At 36.9% G+C, this 18,648-nt stretch overlaps 1 protein-coding gene across 7 annotated transcripts in view; it reads left to right on the forward strand.

The window, feature by feature from the left end:
* Positions 1-18,648, forward strand: part of ARMC2 (armadillo repeat containing 2) — a 69,368-nt gene that overhangs the window by 13,066 nt on the left and 37,654 nt on the right. For 6 of the 7 annotated variants that reach the window (XM_071548863.1, XM_071548867.1, XM_071548865.1 and 3 more), the window contains 4 exons: positions 1,119-1,169; positions 10,856-10,926; positions 14,629-14,721; positions 18,070-18,245. In XM_071548863.1, the coding sequence (XP_071404964.1) occupies positions 1,119-1,169; positions 10,856-10,926; positions 14,629-14,721; positions 18,070-18,245 (391 nt within the window). The remainder of the gene's footprint in view (positions 1-1,118; positions 1,170-10,855; positions 10,927-14,628; positions 14,722-18,069; positions 18,246-18,648) is intronic. The other variant, XM_071548866.1, reaches the window with a different exon arrangement.

Below are 18,648 nucleotides of genomic sequence, written 5' to 3' on the forward strand. Positions count from 1 at the left end.
GGACTGGAGTTGGACCAAGGGTTGGACTTGATGATCCCGGAGGTCCTTTCCAACCCAATCTATTCTATGATTCTGTGATACTACACGAGTCTATGGTCTAAGGCCTTGTCTGGGTTCAGAGATGTCATTCTTCATCTGACAAGGTACCACAAACCTGGTCTTGTGTGTAGTTTGTTCTTCATAGCAGTTGTATATAAAAGGCTCCAGAAACATAAAGGGATCATTTCAATAGAGTTTTGGCATTCTTTCTCAGTAGAGCATGTTTATAGGTACTAGATGATTGCTAAGATTAGTTTGCATCTGGTTGTCTGTCATAAATACTTGAGGCATCTTGTACCAAGTTACAAGATATTTTCCATTGAAAGTACATTGAGAGTAATAGGATAAAGGCTTAAGGAAATCTGAAATCTTTTTTTAAGTGGAGTCTTGACATTCTTGATGTGGAACAGTTGTGTCAGCCTCAGTTCTATATCCCAGTGATTTAAGATCCTTGCTGGAATTAAGCAAGAGGATTGTAGAAATACTATGCTTCATACAGGAGAAGGTGTGTGAGACTCCTTACTTCCCTTTCCTCACAGTTCCTATGTATATACTGAAATAGCTTTTCTAATAAAGCTGGTTTTCTGCTAATGATGAAACAGTAGAGCATGCCAAAAAAGCATGGCAGATTCCTGCCATTAGTGCTATCATATTTACTTACAAGAGAACAGAAAGGAAGTACTTTATTCCAACAAGAGACTTGCTCACTTGCCATCTCATGTTGTTACCACAAGGACTGATGGAAAGAATGAGCAGTGCTAATCAAATCACTACTGCTTTATAAAGGTAGTGGGGGGAAAAAAGAGAAAAGGACCTTTTGAGGGGAAAGGTTATTTGTCATTTTGTTTGCAATTCTATTTTGCAAATAACCATCTAGCTGTAATAGAATAGATATATTAATTGAAGCAGATTGAATTTATTGGCATGTTGCCTCAGGAAAGCAAGGAACAATTTCTGACAATCATAAAGAAGCTGAGTTTTGTTTACATCTTCTTCCAGCCATTGTGCCTTGTCATCTGTTGTGATTGCTATAGAAATGAAACTTTTAAAATGTTTTCTGCATTCATATATTTCAACAGAAGTGTTAACAGTGATGGCAGATTTGCTGATGAAGAACAACAGTTTCCCGGGTGAGAAAAGATGATTTGTTTTTTTTCCTACTCCCAATTTTTCAGTATTCTGAAAGCTTAGATGTCATTCCAGGACTCCTTAGAAACTTAGGTGCCTTCAATGAGGATAAGTTTGATGGCAAACAGTTCATTCCCAAGTAGCCTGTTCTACACTTTTTTTAATAAAAAAGTGATTTCTATAAATAGCTACAAAAGGATTAGCAGTTGCTGTAAAGAAGATATACTGTATCCTGTTTTCCCTCACCACTGCTCTCCTTATTAAATGTCTGTTTGGCAGTATCCTTGACATGGTATTCATCAGCTGCTTTCATGACACTACTTTTTCTTGTGCTTTTTAGAGTTTTGGAATATTTCAAGAGAAAATTGTAAAAGCAGGGGGCAAATGAATCACAGATTGATAGAATAGGGTGAGTTGGAGAGCACCACTGGAAATCACTTCTGTTTGATGGCTTAAACTATCTTCACATGTGTACCCAAAATGTACATTCTTTTCCTCTTCAAGGAAAAGGGTTCCTGCAGAGAAGAGAAATTTCTTTCCTGAAGGGAACACCCATTTTTTTCTGCTCTGGATGATTTTTTGAAATGAACGACATGGTGTAGATATTATGTTGTTGTATGATTTAACTGATTCTGCAGAGTTTTTTTCAGGATTAGTCTTTTTCTTACATATATTGACAACTACTGGAGTTCTAATAAAGACAGGGAAACAGGAAATTAATCTACTCCAGACGAATCTTTCTCTATTTCTGCCTCAGTTCCACTTGCTATTTGGAGCACTAATTTAAGAAAGAAACGGTTTAGTGATGGGAAATCTTTCACAAGTGGAGCTTTCTGCAGTGTTTTTGAAAGTGTGACAATTCCAAGAACTTGTCTGGTTTTGTACAGTGTTAGGGGATACTGAGAGAACATTGGGAATAAAGAATTATTTTCTTTAGAACTTTTTGTAGACTTCTAGAGTAACAGGTAGTGGTTATCACTGGTCTCTTATGGAAGAGACAGTGGAGTTTAGGCTCGTTTTTACTGTGTACTCCAAAGAGAGTCTTAAGTTTCAGGACAAGGTCATTGGTCTCCAAATCTGGGAGATCTTGGTCTTGAGAGTCCTTAATACTAATCAAATTGTAATTCTAGACTGGGAAATGTGCCACACAAAGGGTAAGGAAGGATTGCGAATTCAGTCTCGGTAAAACTGTAGTAACAATGGATTTAAATTTTTTTTTGTTCAAAATTACAGTGCTTATGCAAGATTCAAGCTAGGAAGATGAAGGTGGTGTGATTTTCAGACTCAAATATATTTAGGCTAGTGTTTTAGGTGTATTTTATGGTTAGAATTAGGCTGTCACTTGTCTGATTGCCTGCCACAAACAGTTACTGTTAATATTTTCTGTATTAGGCAGAAGATGTAAAGACAGTGAAGAATAAAAAGGATAGAGGCTTTTCATCAACCTTGATTATTCTTTTAAGCCATACTGTTTAATATCTGCATTAAGTTCATCAACAGCATGTATAAATAAGAATACTATCTTTATCACTAGAGTTGTCATAAGAAATGGACTATACACATAATAGTGTTCATAGAAGAATTGTTATTTGGTCATCTTTAGGATGACTCAGAGTGTAGTTGGCCTACTTGTTGACGTATTTTTGCAAATTATGTTGCCTTTGTGCTAGTTATCTGTTCTCATATCAGGAGTATCAGTTACAGACTTGATTGTAGTTCTCACTCCCTTTATTTTGTCTTCTCTTATGGTGTTCCTTATTATATAATCCTCTACAATTCCTGAAATAATTTTGGAATATCTGTATTACTAGTTTTTCAATTATTTGTATTCTTCTGAAAAGTATTGTAGTTGAGAAGCAGGACTGACTAGAGGCTTATGTAATTAGATTACTATTTTATTTTATATCTCTTTTAGCTGTCTGCAAATGATTTGCCGTCTCCATTATTTTTTCTAAAAGGCAAATAGTCTTTAAAAATGAGCTGTTGTTCTAATTCTCTTTTCTTCAAAACATGCTTACTGCTTATTTTGAGACTGTGTTTGTAGCTGTCTTGGATGTCCCTCATATGACACTGTAGAATGGAAGATCTGTGGCAGCTGAGCAAAACAGGGACACGTTCTGTTAAGTGGATCAGTGAAGGTCAAGTCTTTGTCTAAAAAGATAGTGCCTTTCAAGTGCTGTGTTATGGGTCAAGAAGAAATCACTTGGTTTAAAACAAAATCCACAAAACCATATTCCCTACTATTCAACTAATAAAAGACAATACAAAAAACCAAGTAAGTCTCATGTCCTTCTGGCAACATAAAAGGTCTGGATAGTATAATGAAATAGGAATAAAGAGATTAGTGAAAACTGCAAATATTAATTTTTCCACACGCCAATTAACTTCTATGAGAGAAATAACAAAACAAAATACTAATTTTCTCATTTTGCCAAAAGCTAAAAACAATTCCTATTAGTTGCTTTGGCCAAAATACTAGGATGATGTTTATACTTCCTTTTAAAGTCTGCAGAGTAACATCTTGTTGTCAACATCAGCAGTTATGGTTTAGAGTTAGAACTCTTGTTTCCTGATCACTAAGCATTTATGGGGGAAGAATCGTGGCAGGGGCTTGTGTTCTGAAGCAGTGGTTCATAAGCACTGTGTTAATGAACCTTCTCTGAGATCTGTTGCAGTTTCTCTCACTTGCTGCAGCTCCACATCAGACTCTCCTTCTTTGCCTTGTGGCCCTTGTGCCACCTTGCCCCTTGCTGCTGATTCAAGGGTCTGCTGCATCTTCCTCAGTGTCCTAATTCCCAGGATCACCATTAGTTCCCTTTAACTTTTCCTGAAACTGCTATCCTTCTCTTTGAGGCAAAGCTGCTGAGTCTGGCTGTGCCCTGTCAGACTTGGTCTAGGGCGCTATGTATCTTTGCACAGTGTTCTGCAGCACTCCTGCCAAGAGACCTGATGCACAGTTCATGAGACCACAGTTCTGGACAATTTAGAAAAAAACGATAACAACCCATTGGCTGATGTACCAGAGGATTGGTCAGAGGAACCTCAACAGGCTGGAGAAATGGTTTGGCAGGAACCTCATGCAGTTTAACGAAGATGAGTGCAAAGTCCTGCATCTGGGGAGGAACAGCCCCTTGGCACCATTATATACTGGGAGCTGTCCACATGGGCGGCAGCTTTGCAGAAAAAGACCTGGGGATCCTGGTGGACCCCAAGTTCATACAACAGTTCAGGATAAGAGAGACCTCAAAAGATCATCTGGCCCTATGTTTTGTGGAAAAGAGAGCCTAGATGAGATTATCTAGCACCCTGTTCATTTATGTCATAAAAACTGCTGCCGTATTTGGACTTCTGGGACCAGTTCTGGACTCCCCAGTGCAATAGGGATTTGAAATGACTGGAGAGACTCCAGCTACTAAGGGATTCCTTTGTGTGAATAAAGGCTGAGAGCTGGAACTGTTTAACGTGAAGAAGAGAAGGCCTGGCAGGGTTCTTATCAATGTATCTTGATACCTTGAAGGGAGGGTGCATTGTGACACCGTGGTTGATTGCATAACAAGAGCTCTTCTCCCCCTTGGCAGGGACTCAAAATGGGAAAAATTATTTACCCAGTACTGATTGTCCTTTTTAAGGATTTATTGGTTGTGTATACTTTCACAACCTCCTTGCAGCTTTTGCCTTTGTAGTCCATATAGAATTTGTAAATCTTTGGTTGAAAGGAAAGTACCCAAGTGTTTAAATAACAGAATGATCCTTATCAGTAGAAGGCATGCCATCCTGGATACCTCCAGCAATAAAAATAAACCCAGATTACAGTGTAGATGTAGTCACACTCTGAATATACATGTCAGTAACATCTCAAAAAACAGTCTTTCTAAATGGCATATCTGTTTAAGGATTATCCACAATCAGGAACTGAACTCTAATCTAGTCTGAAAGAACACCTTGTGCCTAGTAGTCCCTTTTGATACACCTGGCTGGCTTGAATAGCCCCCCAGGAGCTGCTTAGTGTTTCTGTGAATCTGTTCTTTTTACACTTAGTAAAATGTCTTGATTTTTGGATGTAGATGCATCATGTCTGGCATTCCAGTGCACACAACGTATGTTTGTATAATCAGATGTTCAGTGCTTGTATTTATGTATAAACAGTCTGCATCTTTTACTTACTGCAGTGCCTAGAATGTTTTCAGAGATTTGTGAAGTCAGAAATTGCTCTCCTACACTTCTGCAGACCTGAAAACACTGATATATCACGCATCCAAAATAAAATTTGTAAAAGTTTGAGTCACATTTTTGAGTTTTAAAGAAACGAGAAACAGAAGGTTTGTGGGAGCTGAAGGGGATGGAATGAAGGAAAATACACTGGGGAAACATTGAGTGACTATGGATGGAAAATAGAAGAAAAGAGAAGAGGGGATGGTGAATGCATCTGGGTGAAAAACGTGAAGGCACGAACTGGAGAACTGTAGACAGGCACCCTCAATTTGCTACAGGCATCTGAGAAGGGTTTTGGTCACTGTTAGAGGACAGTGAGCAAGGTGGACTTTCAGTGTGACCTCTGTCATACTTCTTAATTTTCACTATGTAAATGGCTAGTGTACTTTTAGATTAAGTAGGACGAGGTTCAGTTGACCTTAGTAAAATTAAGACAAAAAATAAAAGGGCTCTAAGGATAAACAGTGGAACTATCCGGGGCTTAGGTTTGCTTACGAGGAAGGAATTTAGAATATAGGAATTGTGGTTCTATAGGACTAGAAAAGGCTCTGCAGATACAGATGTGTAGAAATTGTGCACTCATAATTACAGTTTTGTAACTGAATAAAAAAGGCATCAAAGAAACATAGTGAGAGGCAGTAAACTTAAATGCCAGAAATTTGTTTAAAATAAACAGAATCCCACCCCCAATTAAATATTACTTTACTTTAGAACATGCTACTTAGCAGTGAAGCCAGTGTTTTATTGAGAGCACATGGATGATCTTTAACATGATGGCAGCACAGACCTCTCATCAGGAAGGAGCTTCTGAAGAGGTTTTTCTATAAGTGCCTGTACTTACCAGATTTATGTCTTCTTCTGATACACTCTAAAGCTGAAGATAAGCTTTTGGACTAATTAACATGTTGTATTTCATATTTTTATTAGCTGTATATAAATACGCATTCTGTAAATGTTGGTACTATTGTAGTTTATACAGGTGATGCCTTCAGAAGGCAGTGTGCTGTGTGTCTTTCCAGTTATCTTCCAAAGTACCTTTTTTGGTTTAAATGTTGCTAATGATTGTATTTATGACTGGAAAGTTTTGTGTGGAGCCGAGTCTGAGAAAATTGTGTTTTCTTGGTCTCTAGGAAATCCCCAGATGTTAAGCCTAATATTGGTTCTATTTCTGTCATTGGAAACCAGTTTGGTGGATCTGATGTCTTCAACCATCCCCCTGCCCCAAAGAAGTTGCCTTAAGCAGTAATACAGCATTTGCCCACAAAATATATCCATAAATACAAAGTTAGGTGCTCTGCAGAGTCATGTTATAATCTAGATCACAAAGTTGGCAATTAATTTTCATTTCCTTGTTTAAAAATGGAAAAGAAATCTGTTTCCAGACACCAGATATATCCTTTTCCACTTCCACATTATCTAGCTTTGCCTCCCAAAACTGTAAGGATATGTAAGGTGTTACAGGAACCTTACCATGAGGAGAGGGTAATGTTGAGAGGGAATGTCTTGAAGTGGAACAATTCAGAAAAGATGTTCGTGTTCTCTTTTTCTTCTAGGTAAGCTTTGCTACCTCACTGATCACAGGTGTTTGAAAGAGACAATTCTGCGGAGAAGCACTAATTTGTTAGTATTAGGCCATATGTCCCTCTTAACTGGTAACTGAATAATTGGGGGCACCAGGGATACATCTGTGCTAATAACTAATAAAAACGAAACAATATTCTCTGGCTTTGGTGGTAAGTTGCTGTGTCATGGGTTATGTTAGTACAATGAAAGTATTTTTAGTTCCCTCCCTCCCAGACACAAAGTACTGGCTGGAAATGTCCCTACCTCTGCTTATCTGCACTCTGTGCCCAGGCATTTGTCAAGGAAAGTACCCCCTTTCTTGGGCCAAAACTGTAGCAGGGATGATGCTAAGAGTCTAAATCTAAGGAACAGGGTGGCCCAAAATTCAGGCCCATTACCAGACTCTGTTTTAGAAGTAAAGCGGTAGCCAGATGTTGACGGCTCAGTATGAGGATGGAGCCCAAGCACTATTCCTCCATCTTACATTCACATTTGTGAGTCAAACCTTGCTGTTATGTGTAGCTTATTTGGAGATTACTAGTTCAATTCTTTGCCTCTGGAATGTAGTTCTTAGAAATGTGGTTTCCCCTGGAATACCCCTGAAGGGTGAGAGTTTGCAGATCTTGCCATGAGCCTCTTGCTAATGGTAAAACAAACAAGTAGATGTCTAAACATGCAGAATTTCTGAATAAATGCTGCTTTCACTTAATTATTCATTCTTTCACCAGGGGAAAATACTAAACAGGTGTTGGGTCTGGCTGAGACTGAGTTAATTTTCCTTGGAGCAGTCCTCATAGTGTTGTTCTTTGCACTGGTAGCTTGAAAGGTGTTGGTAACACCACCAGCGTTTTGTTACTGCGGAGCAGAGCTCCACAGCATCATCACTCTCTCTCCAACATTCACTGGTTGCCAGTAGGCATCAGGTGGGCAAGATCTTTGGAGGGGACATAACCCGTACAGCTGTCCCAAACTGCCCAAAGGGATGTTTGGTACCGTATGATGTCTGCTCAGCAGTAAAAGCTAAGAGACAGGAAGAGTGTCCACATTCATTATTATGAGGTTTGTCCTCCAGAGTACTCAAGCCCTACTTCCTTAAAAATGACTGGACATTGTGTGCTGGTGGGAAGTTGAGAATAAGTTGAGAATAAGTGAGAAGTCTTTGCTTCTGCACACGGACTTTGCTTTTGCTTTATTAAACTGCCTTTGTCATGACCCACCAGTTTTCTCCATCTTGTTTTCTCCCTTGGTCCTACTGAGGAGGGAAGTGATAGAGCGTTGTGGTTAAGCACTTGACATCTGTCCAGGGTCACCACACCACACTAGTGCAGTGCTGGCTGACTTTCCTTTTGGAAGTTCTCACACTCTGTGTACAGTCAAGAAAGCAGTCTTCTTCATAGTGCTTACTATGATTTCTTTTATATGAGAAGGGTAGAGATGATCTAGTTGCCAAGTTCTTTTTCTTCTGTAAATCGTCAGAGCCTCTGTTAGTTGATTTCTTGATGAGGCCCTTATCAGATGATCAGATTTCTACCAATTGACTTTGTTTCCAAGGCAACCACTCTGAAGCCAGTCCCTTCAATAGTAGGTAACTTATTTTTTAGAATAGATTGATTACATTTTAACTGCATTGTTCTTAACAAGATACTTAAGTTTCAGTTAAAAAAAATCTAAGGACATGTAAAGGTAACGAAGTGAAAGTCTTTGTAACTAAAATGAAGTTGGCATAATGGATAAGGTATATAAAGGGATTTTATAATCTCTCACAAAATTCATAAATTGCACATTTCCCCCAAAGATAAGCCTACCCACCAGTCATTCTCATTTATGTACATGTTCAGTGTTTTCTTTTGCTGAAAACAATGAGAGTTCTAGTAATTTACAGGGATGTTTCCCAAAAGCATAGATAGTTCTGTGAGTACCAGCAGTACAACAGTGAGCTTTTGTACTCATTTAAGTCTCTAAACTGGTTGATACCACTGTTTAAGAAACAGTAGGTTCCAAGCAAACTTTTTTTTGTTGCAATTGTCATGGTCTTACCCTCCATCTCGTACATATGGTGTTCCCATCTAATAAGTTACCACATCCTTTGCTTCAGTGTCTTTTTCTATTAATCTGCTTTTGCTTCCAACAAAACTCATAGGATTGTCTTTGTTGAGGCTTCTTGCATTCATCCTGGGGATTTACATTTTTGTGGAAGAGGCACAAGTGGGATCTAGTTACAAAACTTTTTCTGAGGAAAGCAAACTCAAACATCCATATTCATATAGGCATGTAGTATCATGCTTACATACAATCTTGAAGGTACTGATTTCTGAATATAGCTGTGTCAGTATTAGGTGACTGAAGTTGTTCTTTTGCTTATCCAAGTGACCTTTCAGGTTGTAGTCTTGATTTCAGGGGTGACTAAAACTCAGAGAAACATTTCTGAAACTTCCACTTTTGTAGGACAAGGTATTAACATAAATAGAATCAAATTTTACTTTCTATCAATGCACTGAACTATTTAATTGGTGCTCTAACTCCATTCTTAGAGATGTCAGAAAATTTTAGAGATGCAAGCACATGTGTTTTTAGGGTTTTTTAAAGTGATTTTTCAAAGCATTGCTTCCCCAGAGGCGTAGAAATTGCTGAATATGAGCTGAAATAACTTCAAGATAGTTTGTGTAAGCATTTGGATTTTGGAGCACTTAAAAAGAAAGCATTATTCACTGTTAGCCATAATGAAGCAACTGTTCTTCTGTAATGTGATTGCTTGGGAAATTTTTGACTGATCACAGTGAGCTTTCCAGTCCCTTTTGTAGGCAACTGATCTTGCAAGAGCTTTGTCTTTTATTCTGTCTCCATCTGTTGATAGGATGACTTACATCGTCTGTCTGGACTGACAGACAGGATTTAGGCACCAATCCAGCAAACCACTTAAACAACAGTTTAGCTTTAAGCCTTACAGTAGTAACTAAATTAACGGGTTAAAAAAAGATCAAAATAACATTATTAACACACTACTGTCATCTTCAGGAGTCAGGAGATTAGGTTGTATTGGTACATGAACTTTAAATGGAATAAGAAGTGTTAAATTAAAGATACACTGAGAATAGAAAACCTTGATTAAGACCTTTGTCTTTAGTGCAGAATTTAAAGGCGGAAAGATTCCAGTTTGATAGCAGAGAGTCTATGTCTTGTATGTTGCTTTTAGGTCAGTGCTGCTTGAGTGTATAGCTAGGCAAATGGAATAAATAGAGTTACTACAGGTGTATGTAGTAGTTTCTTCTGGCCAAAGAAAGACTGACCATAAAATCAGCAGGAATTACAGCATTACTCTTGTTTTACAAAGAAATTGCAACATATCTGTTTCTTATACTAACAGAACTAGTGACTACTATGCAGTTTCAGTAGTTCATTGGCAGACCTGGAAATTCTAATATATTCTTTAAGGGTTACTAAAGTGTTTGTTTCCTTGCAAAGTCTTCTCATTAAATCTTTTTAAAATGTTAATTCTGTCAGAAAAATGATACTCTCCTTGTGAATAGATGAAGTTACAGTTTTAAGCTAGTTGAGTTTATATTCAGTTAATGAAACATGATAAAATAACAATTGTTTTTTACTGAGTTTAGTTTGGTTCATCTTTCAGTTTTATTGTACAAATGGAAATGCCTTAGGTTTTGTGTTCCTTAATGGTGACCTCTTGTGGTGTGAATATGTCAGTATTTCTGAAGGAGCTTTCTGTAATACATACTGGAGGAGGTTATATTTACATGTAACTTCTAATGAGTAGATAACTTACTTAGTAAATTAACATAATCTTTTCCAATTAGTTATTAATATGCAGAACTTATACTGAACCTATGTGAAGAAACAAGCATTTTGAGCACTGTATTCTCATGATACTTCTGTGTGTCCATAATATATCTTTTAGAGACCAGATGAAAAAGCCTGGCACAAATTCATCATGGCCAAGAGGTTCGAGCTGGAAGAGAAGAGCAACAGGTACTTCATAAGGCATTTCAATTTCCACTCAAAAAATGTGAAGTCAAATAGAAATAATCTAATTTTTGTGATTTGAAGGTCACTTTCTTTAATATTCACTGAACAATATTTTTTGTTTTCTAGATATGTTGGGGTTTTTACTGTTGTTGGTAAAGATAAACAATATTCAGGAGATCTTCACTCTAAAAATCTGTTGATATTTTTCTTTCTTGTAGGCTTAAGAATTTGCCAACCCATTAACACCTTGTTTGCCCATCACTCTTTGTAATCTGTCACAGTTGCACAGAAACTAGTAAAGTTACGGCAGAGTATAGTACCTAAAGAAACAAATTCTGGATTGCCATGTAGAGAGGCATTTTGCTGATTTTGCATAGCAGGTTTTAATTAATATTTCCTCATAGCTGGCATGTTGCATACGTTGCAAGTGTGTATCTGAAAGTCTGGTATGGAAACCTGAAGTTTCTACTGTGCTATTATTGTGCTTTATTACTATTTTTCTAGAACTGAGAAGCTGTGTTTTTCTGGATCATTCTGGCAAAGGCTGTAATGTGCTTTGCTTTCATTTCCTTCAGAGGAGTTGAGAGTATTTACCATGTCATGGGAGTTAGTATTCTTATAAGGTTTTTAATTAATTTGTGCTGTTTTATTTGTGTTATTGAAAAAAAATTATGTGCTATTAGGATTCTATCTTTTTATATCTACTTTTGCTAACATTCCTTAGTCTGTGCATGCTCCATCTTTAATCCCAGAATAAACAGTGGGATATCAGTAGGAATTCTCCATCATTCCTTCTCTATAGTGAGGTCCTGGGTGGAGTGTTCATTTACAGGTTATTTCTGTATTCTGATATGAATTATGTTCAAACTTTTACAATTTAGAGAGGAGGTAGGTTTTAATATTGATCTATTCGTAGCCACTTAGTATTCAGTGAAAAGGCTAAACATTTTAAGTCAGGCAGTACACAGCTTTTGAAAGCTCAGTGTTGCTAAGGCTCTTGTATTTACATGCTAAAAACAGCAGCCAATAAATGTAGACTGATTAGTGATTTTTTTTTTGACCAGAATGCAAAGCAGCGGTTAAGACCTATGAAAAACTGAGACAACCAACTCCAACTTGCTGCATTCTTTTGCTTGAGTATTTTTGCTGTTGAATTGTGATTTGCTCAATTAAAAACTCCAGGACAGCTCCTGCAATATTTTCAATACAGCTAGTACCCTAACTTTTTGTCAGGAGCTTGAAAAATCTCACAGGACTGAGACATGTACAAGTTTACAATTTATTAATGTTATTTTTCTTTATATTCATGTATTTTCTGTTTATTCTTATTGGTAGGATTAATATTGTTTGGTAAAAGCTGATTATCTTCTTTTTGTCCTAGTTATAAGAGATATTTGTTTTAAAAAATTATGCCATTATGGCTTTCAGGTTGCTGTATTTTTCTCATGAATATGAGACAAGTAAAGCAATGTGGTACAAAAAAATCCATTATTTTCATTCTGACCTGAAAATTAAATAGCTTTGTTAAATTTTTTTAAGTGATAAGTTTAGTCCTATCTGCAAATGCACGCTTGAACTATTCTATTTCTTGACTAATGAAGTTAAGCATGTGTGTAGTTAGAAAGTCAGTCCCATCTTTCAGTTTAAAAGAAGTAGCTACAAATTGGAAAGAAAAGAAATCGTTGAGTCAATATGTGGGTTTTGTGGCAGGAAGGAAGAGTGCAAACTATTCTGGAGTTCTCATTTCAGCTGTGCTTTTACATTTTTCAGAGTAGAACTTTCACTTAATTGCAAATGGTTCCTAGTGTTTTATTAATTAAACTACTTATCAGTCTAAATAAGATTATCAACTCATTTGATCTAGAAAATAAAAACGGTCTGCAAAATAAGTAGCAATACCATTAGCTAGTAACATGTACTAATACATATATATGCAAGCACCAACAATATATAGTTATTGTAATAACAAATATACTTAGTGTATTACTTATGAAGCAGCAGCATTTTTGTATAATCTGTTGAAGTAGATATATTTGATAGATGGATTGTGTGTAAAATGTAGGGAGACAGTTAATACAGATGAGAAAAAGAGTCTGACTAATTTGCTAAAGACCAAGCTTTTAAAATAGCAACTTTTTAATTGTTTCACAGTTCCAAGTAGTGCTTAGTAGACAGTCATTCTTTTAGGGTCTGAGATACTGCTTTCATCATGTAAACTTCTCATTATTGGTGTTCTCATGTAGTGTGATACTTTCTGTGTATAGTAATGATTATGTTAAGAATATACATTGTCATTTAAATTCAAGAGTCAGTAATGAACACTGGGAGACACTTTCAAACAAATCTGTCACTTTAAAAATGTACGTATGCTACTCTTAATGGCTTTCTTCATGTTATTTAGTGATGTTGTGTGACTTCTATTTCCCTATTAAAAAAAACACAAAAAAACCTCAACACAACAAACCAGACCCTGTCTTTATAACAATAATTTTGGTTGTCTGCAAGATAAAGAGCTTAACCCAATCTTGAACTCCAAACACATGCCTATATTCACCTTGTAAGCAACTGTTGGATTCTTTAAAAATCTCAAGTTGTGCAGAAACTCTGGCCCCCATCTGTAGTGGGCCAATGACCAAGGCCAGGATTCTGTCACTTCACATAATGCCAGGTGAATGTGAAAAGATTGTACAGCAAGCCAGAGTAATTCCCAGTCATACTGCATCCATATGAAAGTCAGTCCTAGAATCCATGTTTTAATAACCTGTGTTTCACCAGCTCCTTTATCCAGTCTGAAGACAGATCCATGCTCCCAGTCTTGTTTCCAGGAGAATTCTAGTCCACTTTTTTTTTTGGTCTGCCAATTTTTAACTTGTTGTCTGCGATAGATTTTTTTTAAAATTATTTTCTTTTTGAAGCAAATGTAAAAAAGATGAAGTATTTTTGAGCACTTCTCTTTGTGAAGTGGACAAGGTTTCTGATCATGAACAGTGGCTTTTTTCAGTCACAGGAAATTGTTTGAGAGTGGCCAAGAAAACTGTAAGTTGGTTGCCTTCAGGATTTTTTGGCATCTTTATTGGAGGCAAAATATTTGCTATTAATTCCCAAGTTGCTGTGTGAAAAATTGTTGAATGTGAAAAGGAATAGAAAGAAAACATTCATTTTACAAAAATTTAATTGTGAAGTTCTCAGAACTAATTGCATTAAGTAGTTAGAATTGCTAACGGGATGTAATAACTAACAAGACTGTTTTCACTAACTTAGCAGAGTCAGTTAATCAATTTTAGTGTAGCATCACGCATGTGTACTAGATAAAATTGTACAATCCTAGAGATTTGTCTGTAGGATGGATATTTTTTAACACAGAATAACCTGTCATGTAGACACAGAGCTGAAAAATAGTAGGATGCATGGATATATAAGTAGTCGTTACCTTCCAATTCAGCAATCAAATGAAACATTGATGTCAGCAAACAAAAGCTTTACCTATCAAAACATTTATCCATCTAGTTTTGTTTGAAACCTTTGTTTTTGAGAAAACGTAAATAAAAACAAAAGCTTGAGCAAGTACACTAACCCAGAATATAGCAAAAGGTGACATTTAAGGGGTTTTATCTGACTGGCAAATAAAGTATTTATAGCTATTTATTTTTGTAGAAGTTGCAATCTTCACTGAATGTGTGCTTTTGTTTTGAATGTATTTTGAAGGCTTGGAGGATGAAACAAGAATAAATGAAGGGGAAGATGAAGAAGTCTTTTGGCGTATAAAGATTGTACCAATTCTGCATGAACTGAAAAAAAGTGGGTAACACGGTTCTTGGGAGGGTTTATTTTCTGTACTGTTTCCTGGGGGAAGCTTGGGACTCATTTGTGTTTACTACAAAGTAGTAACAGTTATTGGACTATGTGGCCTTTTGTGCTTTTATGTGTTCAGTGACTTTGCAGTGTAAAACTGGCCTGGGCAGTCAGGTTGTCACTGGTCTGTAGGTGGCCCAGGGCGGTCCTGTGGTGTAAAGGAGAGCACTCTGGACTCTGAATCCCAAGGACCTGAGTTCCAGTCTCAGTGGGGACTGTCCCCTGGCAGTTCAATGCCTCCCTGCCATCCCATCCCGTCACATCTCGGATGCTCAGCAGGGTCAGCCCCAGTTAGTACCGGGTGCTGGGACAGTCCTGAGGACTTCACTGTCACTGTCCAAGCTCGCTCGGCCGTGGCAGATGGACCTCAGGACTGAAACGGTGGGGCCAGTTCTGCGCACGCTGTGCCTCACCTAAAAAATCCACTGCACAGGCTGGAAGGGCACACCCACGTGGGGAGAGCCCTGCCCAAATCTGCATTCGTGAAGTCTGGCCATGCACACGCATGGTGGCCCTGCTTGAGCAGAGCTGTACCAGACGACCTCCAGAGGTCCCTGCTAACCTTACCCAGTCTGTGATTCTGTCAAAAAACCCCAAGCAACAGTTTAAAGACGATCTTGTCTGATTAAATTACCTTGTTTTAAATCACATAGCTCTGCCACCTTAGCAGTCAGTGATGAGGTAATAATTTTAAGAATAAAGTGCTGCGCAAATGCCCTGCGTTAACCATAGACTGCATTGAAGGTCTCAATTATTTTAGAAAACTAAGGAAATCTTAATGAAGATTTCCCTTTGTGCTTAAAGTATTAGATGTTTTGGAAAAGTATATAATGACCCAGAATACTGAAGCAAAATTGAGTAAATTAAATATGGCTTGAAGGATTAAATTCTGAAATCTATTTTAATGTTCCATTCAAAAAGTTGTTCACTTGAGTTCTGTAGGCACTGTATTTGTTTGATGGGTAGGAATACAGAAAGCAGATTTATTTTTACATGTGGTTCTGTTTTACAGGATCTTTGCAGTGTTTGTTATAGCACGGTACAGATTAGAATTTTATTTTGCATAGTTTTGCAAAATCACTGATTCCCAAAATATGTAATCATTTCAAAAAGACAGGTTTCTTATTCCCACATGACGTATAGAAAAATAATGATCAGGGAATTTGAAAGCAGCTATGCAACCTCACGTTTTCCTTGCCTAATGCCAAGATTGTCAGATATGAGCCACTGAGTTATAGTTTTGCATAGTGAAATGTTCTTTATTGGTAAATGAAATAAAATTTAGAGGTAAAATCTAATCATGTCTTTCCCTTGTCATGAATGTAGCTAAGGAAAATCAATTTTCATGCCCCTTTTCCTCAGTCTTTACTTGATTTGTTTAGTGTGTTGGGGTTTTTTTTAGCTTCTTTTAAAACTTGATTATGGCTTGGTTTCCCTAATAGTAGGTGACATTATCTAATGATACTTTCTCACCAGTAGATTGAATGCAGTACTACAGAAACCTGAAAAGTTGAGTTTTGCTGCTTTTTGAATATCCACACAAGCTGTAACTGAATTGCATCATTGCCTCCTCCAGTCACATGATATATTGATTTCTTTAGGCTGTTTGCTGCACAATTACAGTTTTTCTTACAGAAATGAATATTAGAATTCCATAGCTTTAATGTTTTGAGAGAGTCTGTTATTAATTTAATATTTTTTAGTTCCATGTGCAGTCATTTGCTTCATTCCTTTCAGCTATTAATTCCCTGCACGTATGTTTAGGTCACATTTAGTTTTTCGTATCTTAATAGAAAAGCCTTTTTTTTTCCCCTTTCTCCCTCAGAAATATTTCCAGGAAAAATTTCCATTCAAAAGCAAATCTGAACTTTAACTTGGAACTTAATTATTGTCTAAAATCTTCTGAATATGATAGGCTTGAGATGACTGCTACATGACAAAAAGCAATACAGCCTCAAAGTCTCTTTTTCCAGAGGAACAAATAGTTTATTTTGTTACAATTCCAGTACTTGGGAGGATAAGCTTGAAAACTGCCTTATGAGATAAATGATGAATAATTGTTTTTGTTGTCAATTTGATGAAATTAAGTGTAAGACCTTTCAGTTTTGGTTCCTTTCTACTCCTATTTCACAGCTTACTGGAGTAGAGGGTTTAGTATCATGCTAAATCTTGTTACATTTTCTGTCATGATGGGAGTAGAAATGGAACAGTCATTGCTGTTCCTTGAGTGTGCTGTTTGCAAATTGAGAGTGTCCAGGCATTCCTCAGTGTGAGAGATGGGTCCCAGCAGGTTTGGGGCCTCAGACGTGGCTTTTGTTGTAATTTCCTGGCCATATATATTTCATCAAAAGTGCTTTGCCTCCTTGGATATGACTCTGTTCTAGCTGTGACGTACATCCTGAGTAAATGCAAAGTTTATATGGGCAGCTTAAGTGGATTTACATGGTGCTTTATAAGTGTCACCTTAGAGACAAAAGCAAATGTAAGAAAAGAAAAAAAGCCCTCATTGTTGAATTTTAAAAAATAGACTTTTCCTTTTGTCTCTAAAGTAAACATGTACATGATTCCTTTGTGTTGAGATGCACTTTTTGTAATAATTTCCTATAGGTTTTATTTTTTTATATCTTACATGGAGTTTGAGGGACTCAGGTGAGGAAGTAGGTGACTTTTTTGTCAATTGGCCAACATTTCACTCAAATATATCTTGCACCTGTACTATACATTCTAGTTTTTACACAAGTAATCAAGTTTTTACATTCACTTAATCCCAGCAAGGTTTGATATATAAAGTTCTATACATGGGGAGAAAAGTATTCCTTAACTGTCTCTTTTTCCCATGTAATATTTCACAGACTCACAGACTATTCTGAGTTGGGAGGGACCCACAAGGATCATCGAGTCCAACTCTTAAGTCAATGGCCCACATAGGGGATTGAACCCGTGACCTTGGCATTTAGTAGGAGCACTTCAAAGAATATATTCAGAAACACAGTTTCCTGGCAGACATTTGGTTAATGTGATCATTAAGTGTTAAAGATGAGTTTCATTTTAGCTGAAAGTATTATTTTAACTCTGTGATTTCTTGTCTTGAGTCTCCTCTTTTTGAAAAAGCAGGATAAAACTGTTTCTGAGGATCATGTTCTTTTAAAAGATTTATTTGATGCCTTATTTTTTTTGTTGTGCAACCCATTCTTTATTTTGTTCTCCTGTGTCTTTAGCTATTGAGATGCTCTGGTAAGATGGTGCTGATAATTATTTTATATTTTTCTCTCCCTTCCTACACCCTTCAAGTAGAAGACAATATAGAAGATCTTTGTCTGACTTGTACCAGGCTCTATCAAGCATTGCATGAAGGAAATATGCTTGGAAAAAGATTTAAAAGAAGAAGGGAGCTTCTGAAGACCTTATATAAACTTGTAGACATTGATTCAGATCCACTTTGCCTGAAGCTGGCAAAGATTATTCTGGCTGTAAGTGTTTTGAAATGCTGTTTGGTAGAATGTGAAGCTCCAAGTCATGAATTATTGCATTTTTTTCATTTCATATTTTTAGACTGTGTCTAAACTAACTCTTTTCTAAGTGCAGTTTACCACCACAGAGATACTAGTTCCTCATTCATCTAGATCAGCACTTGCTGAAGCTTATTTTTTGCATAAAAATCACATCTGGAGTAGGAAGGAGGGGCACAAAATAGGATAGCTGGTGTATGGTGACAGAAATGCTGTATAGGCATGGAAAAGAGTCAGTGTTCAAAGGTGGGGTACACATGCAGGGATTTAAACAAAACAATAATTAAAAAATCTGCACATAGAAGTGAAACTTTGTTTTTGAATAATATCTTGACCTTATTAAACACCTTTATCTGAAAATACC

This window comes from Pithys albifrons, chromosome 2, assembly GCF_047495875.1.
Source record: "Pithys albifrons albifrons isolate INPA30051 chromosome 2, PitAlb_v1, whole genome shotgun sequence".
Taxonomy (NCBI): Eukaryota; Metazoa; Chordata; class Aves; order Passeriformes; family Thamnophilidae; genus Pithys; species Pithys albifrons.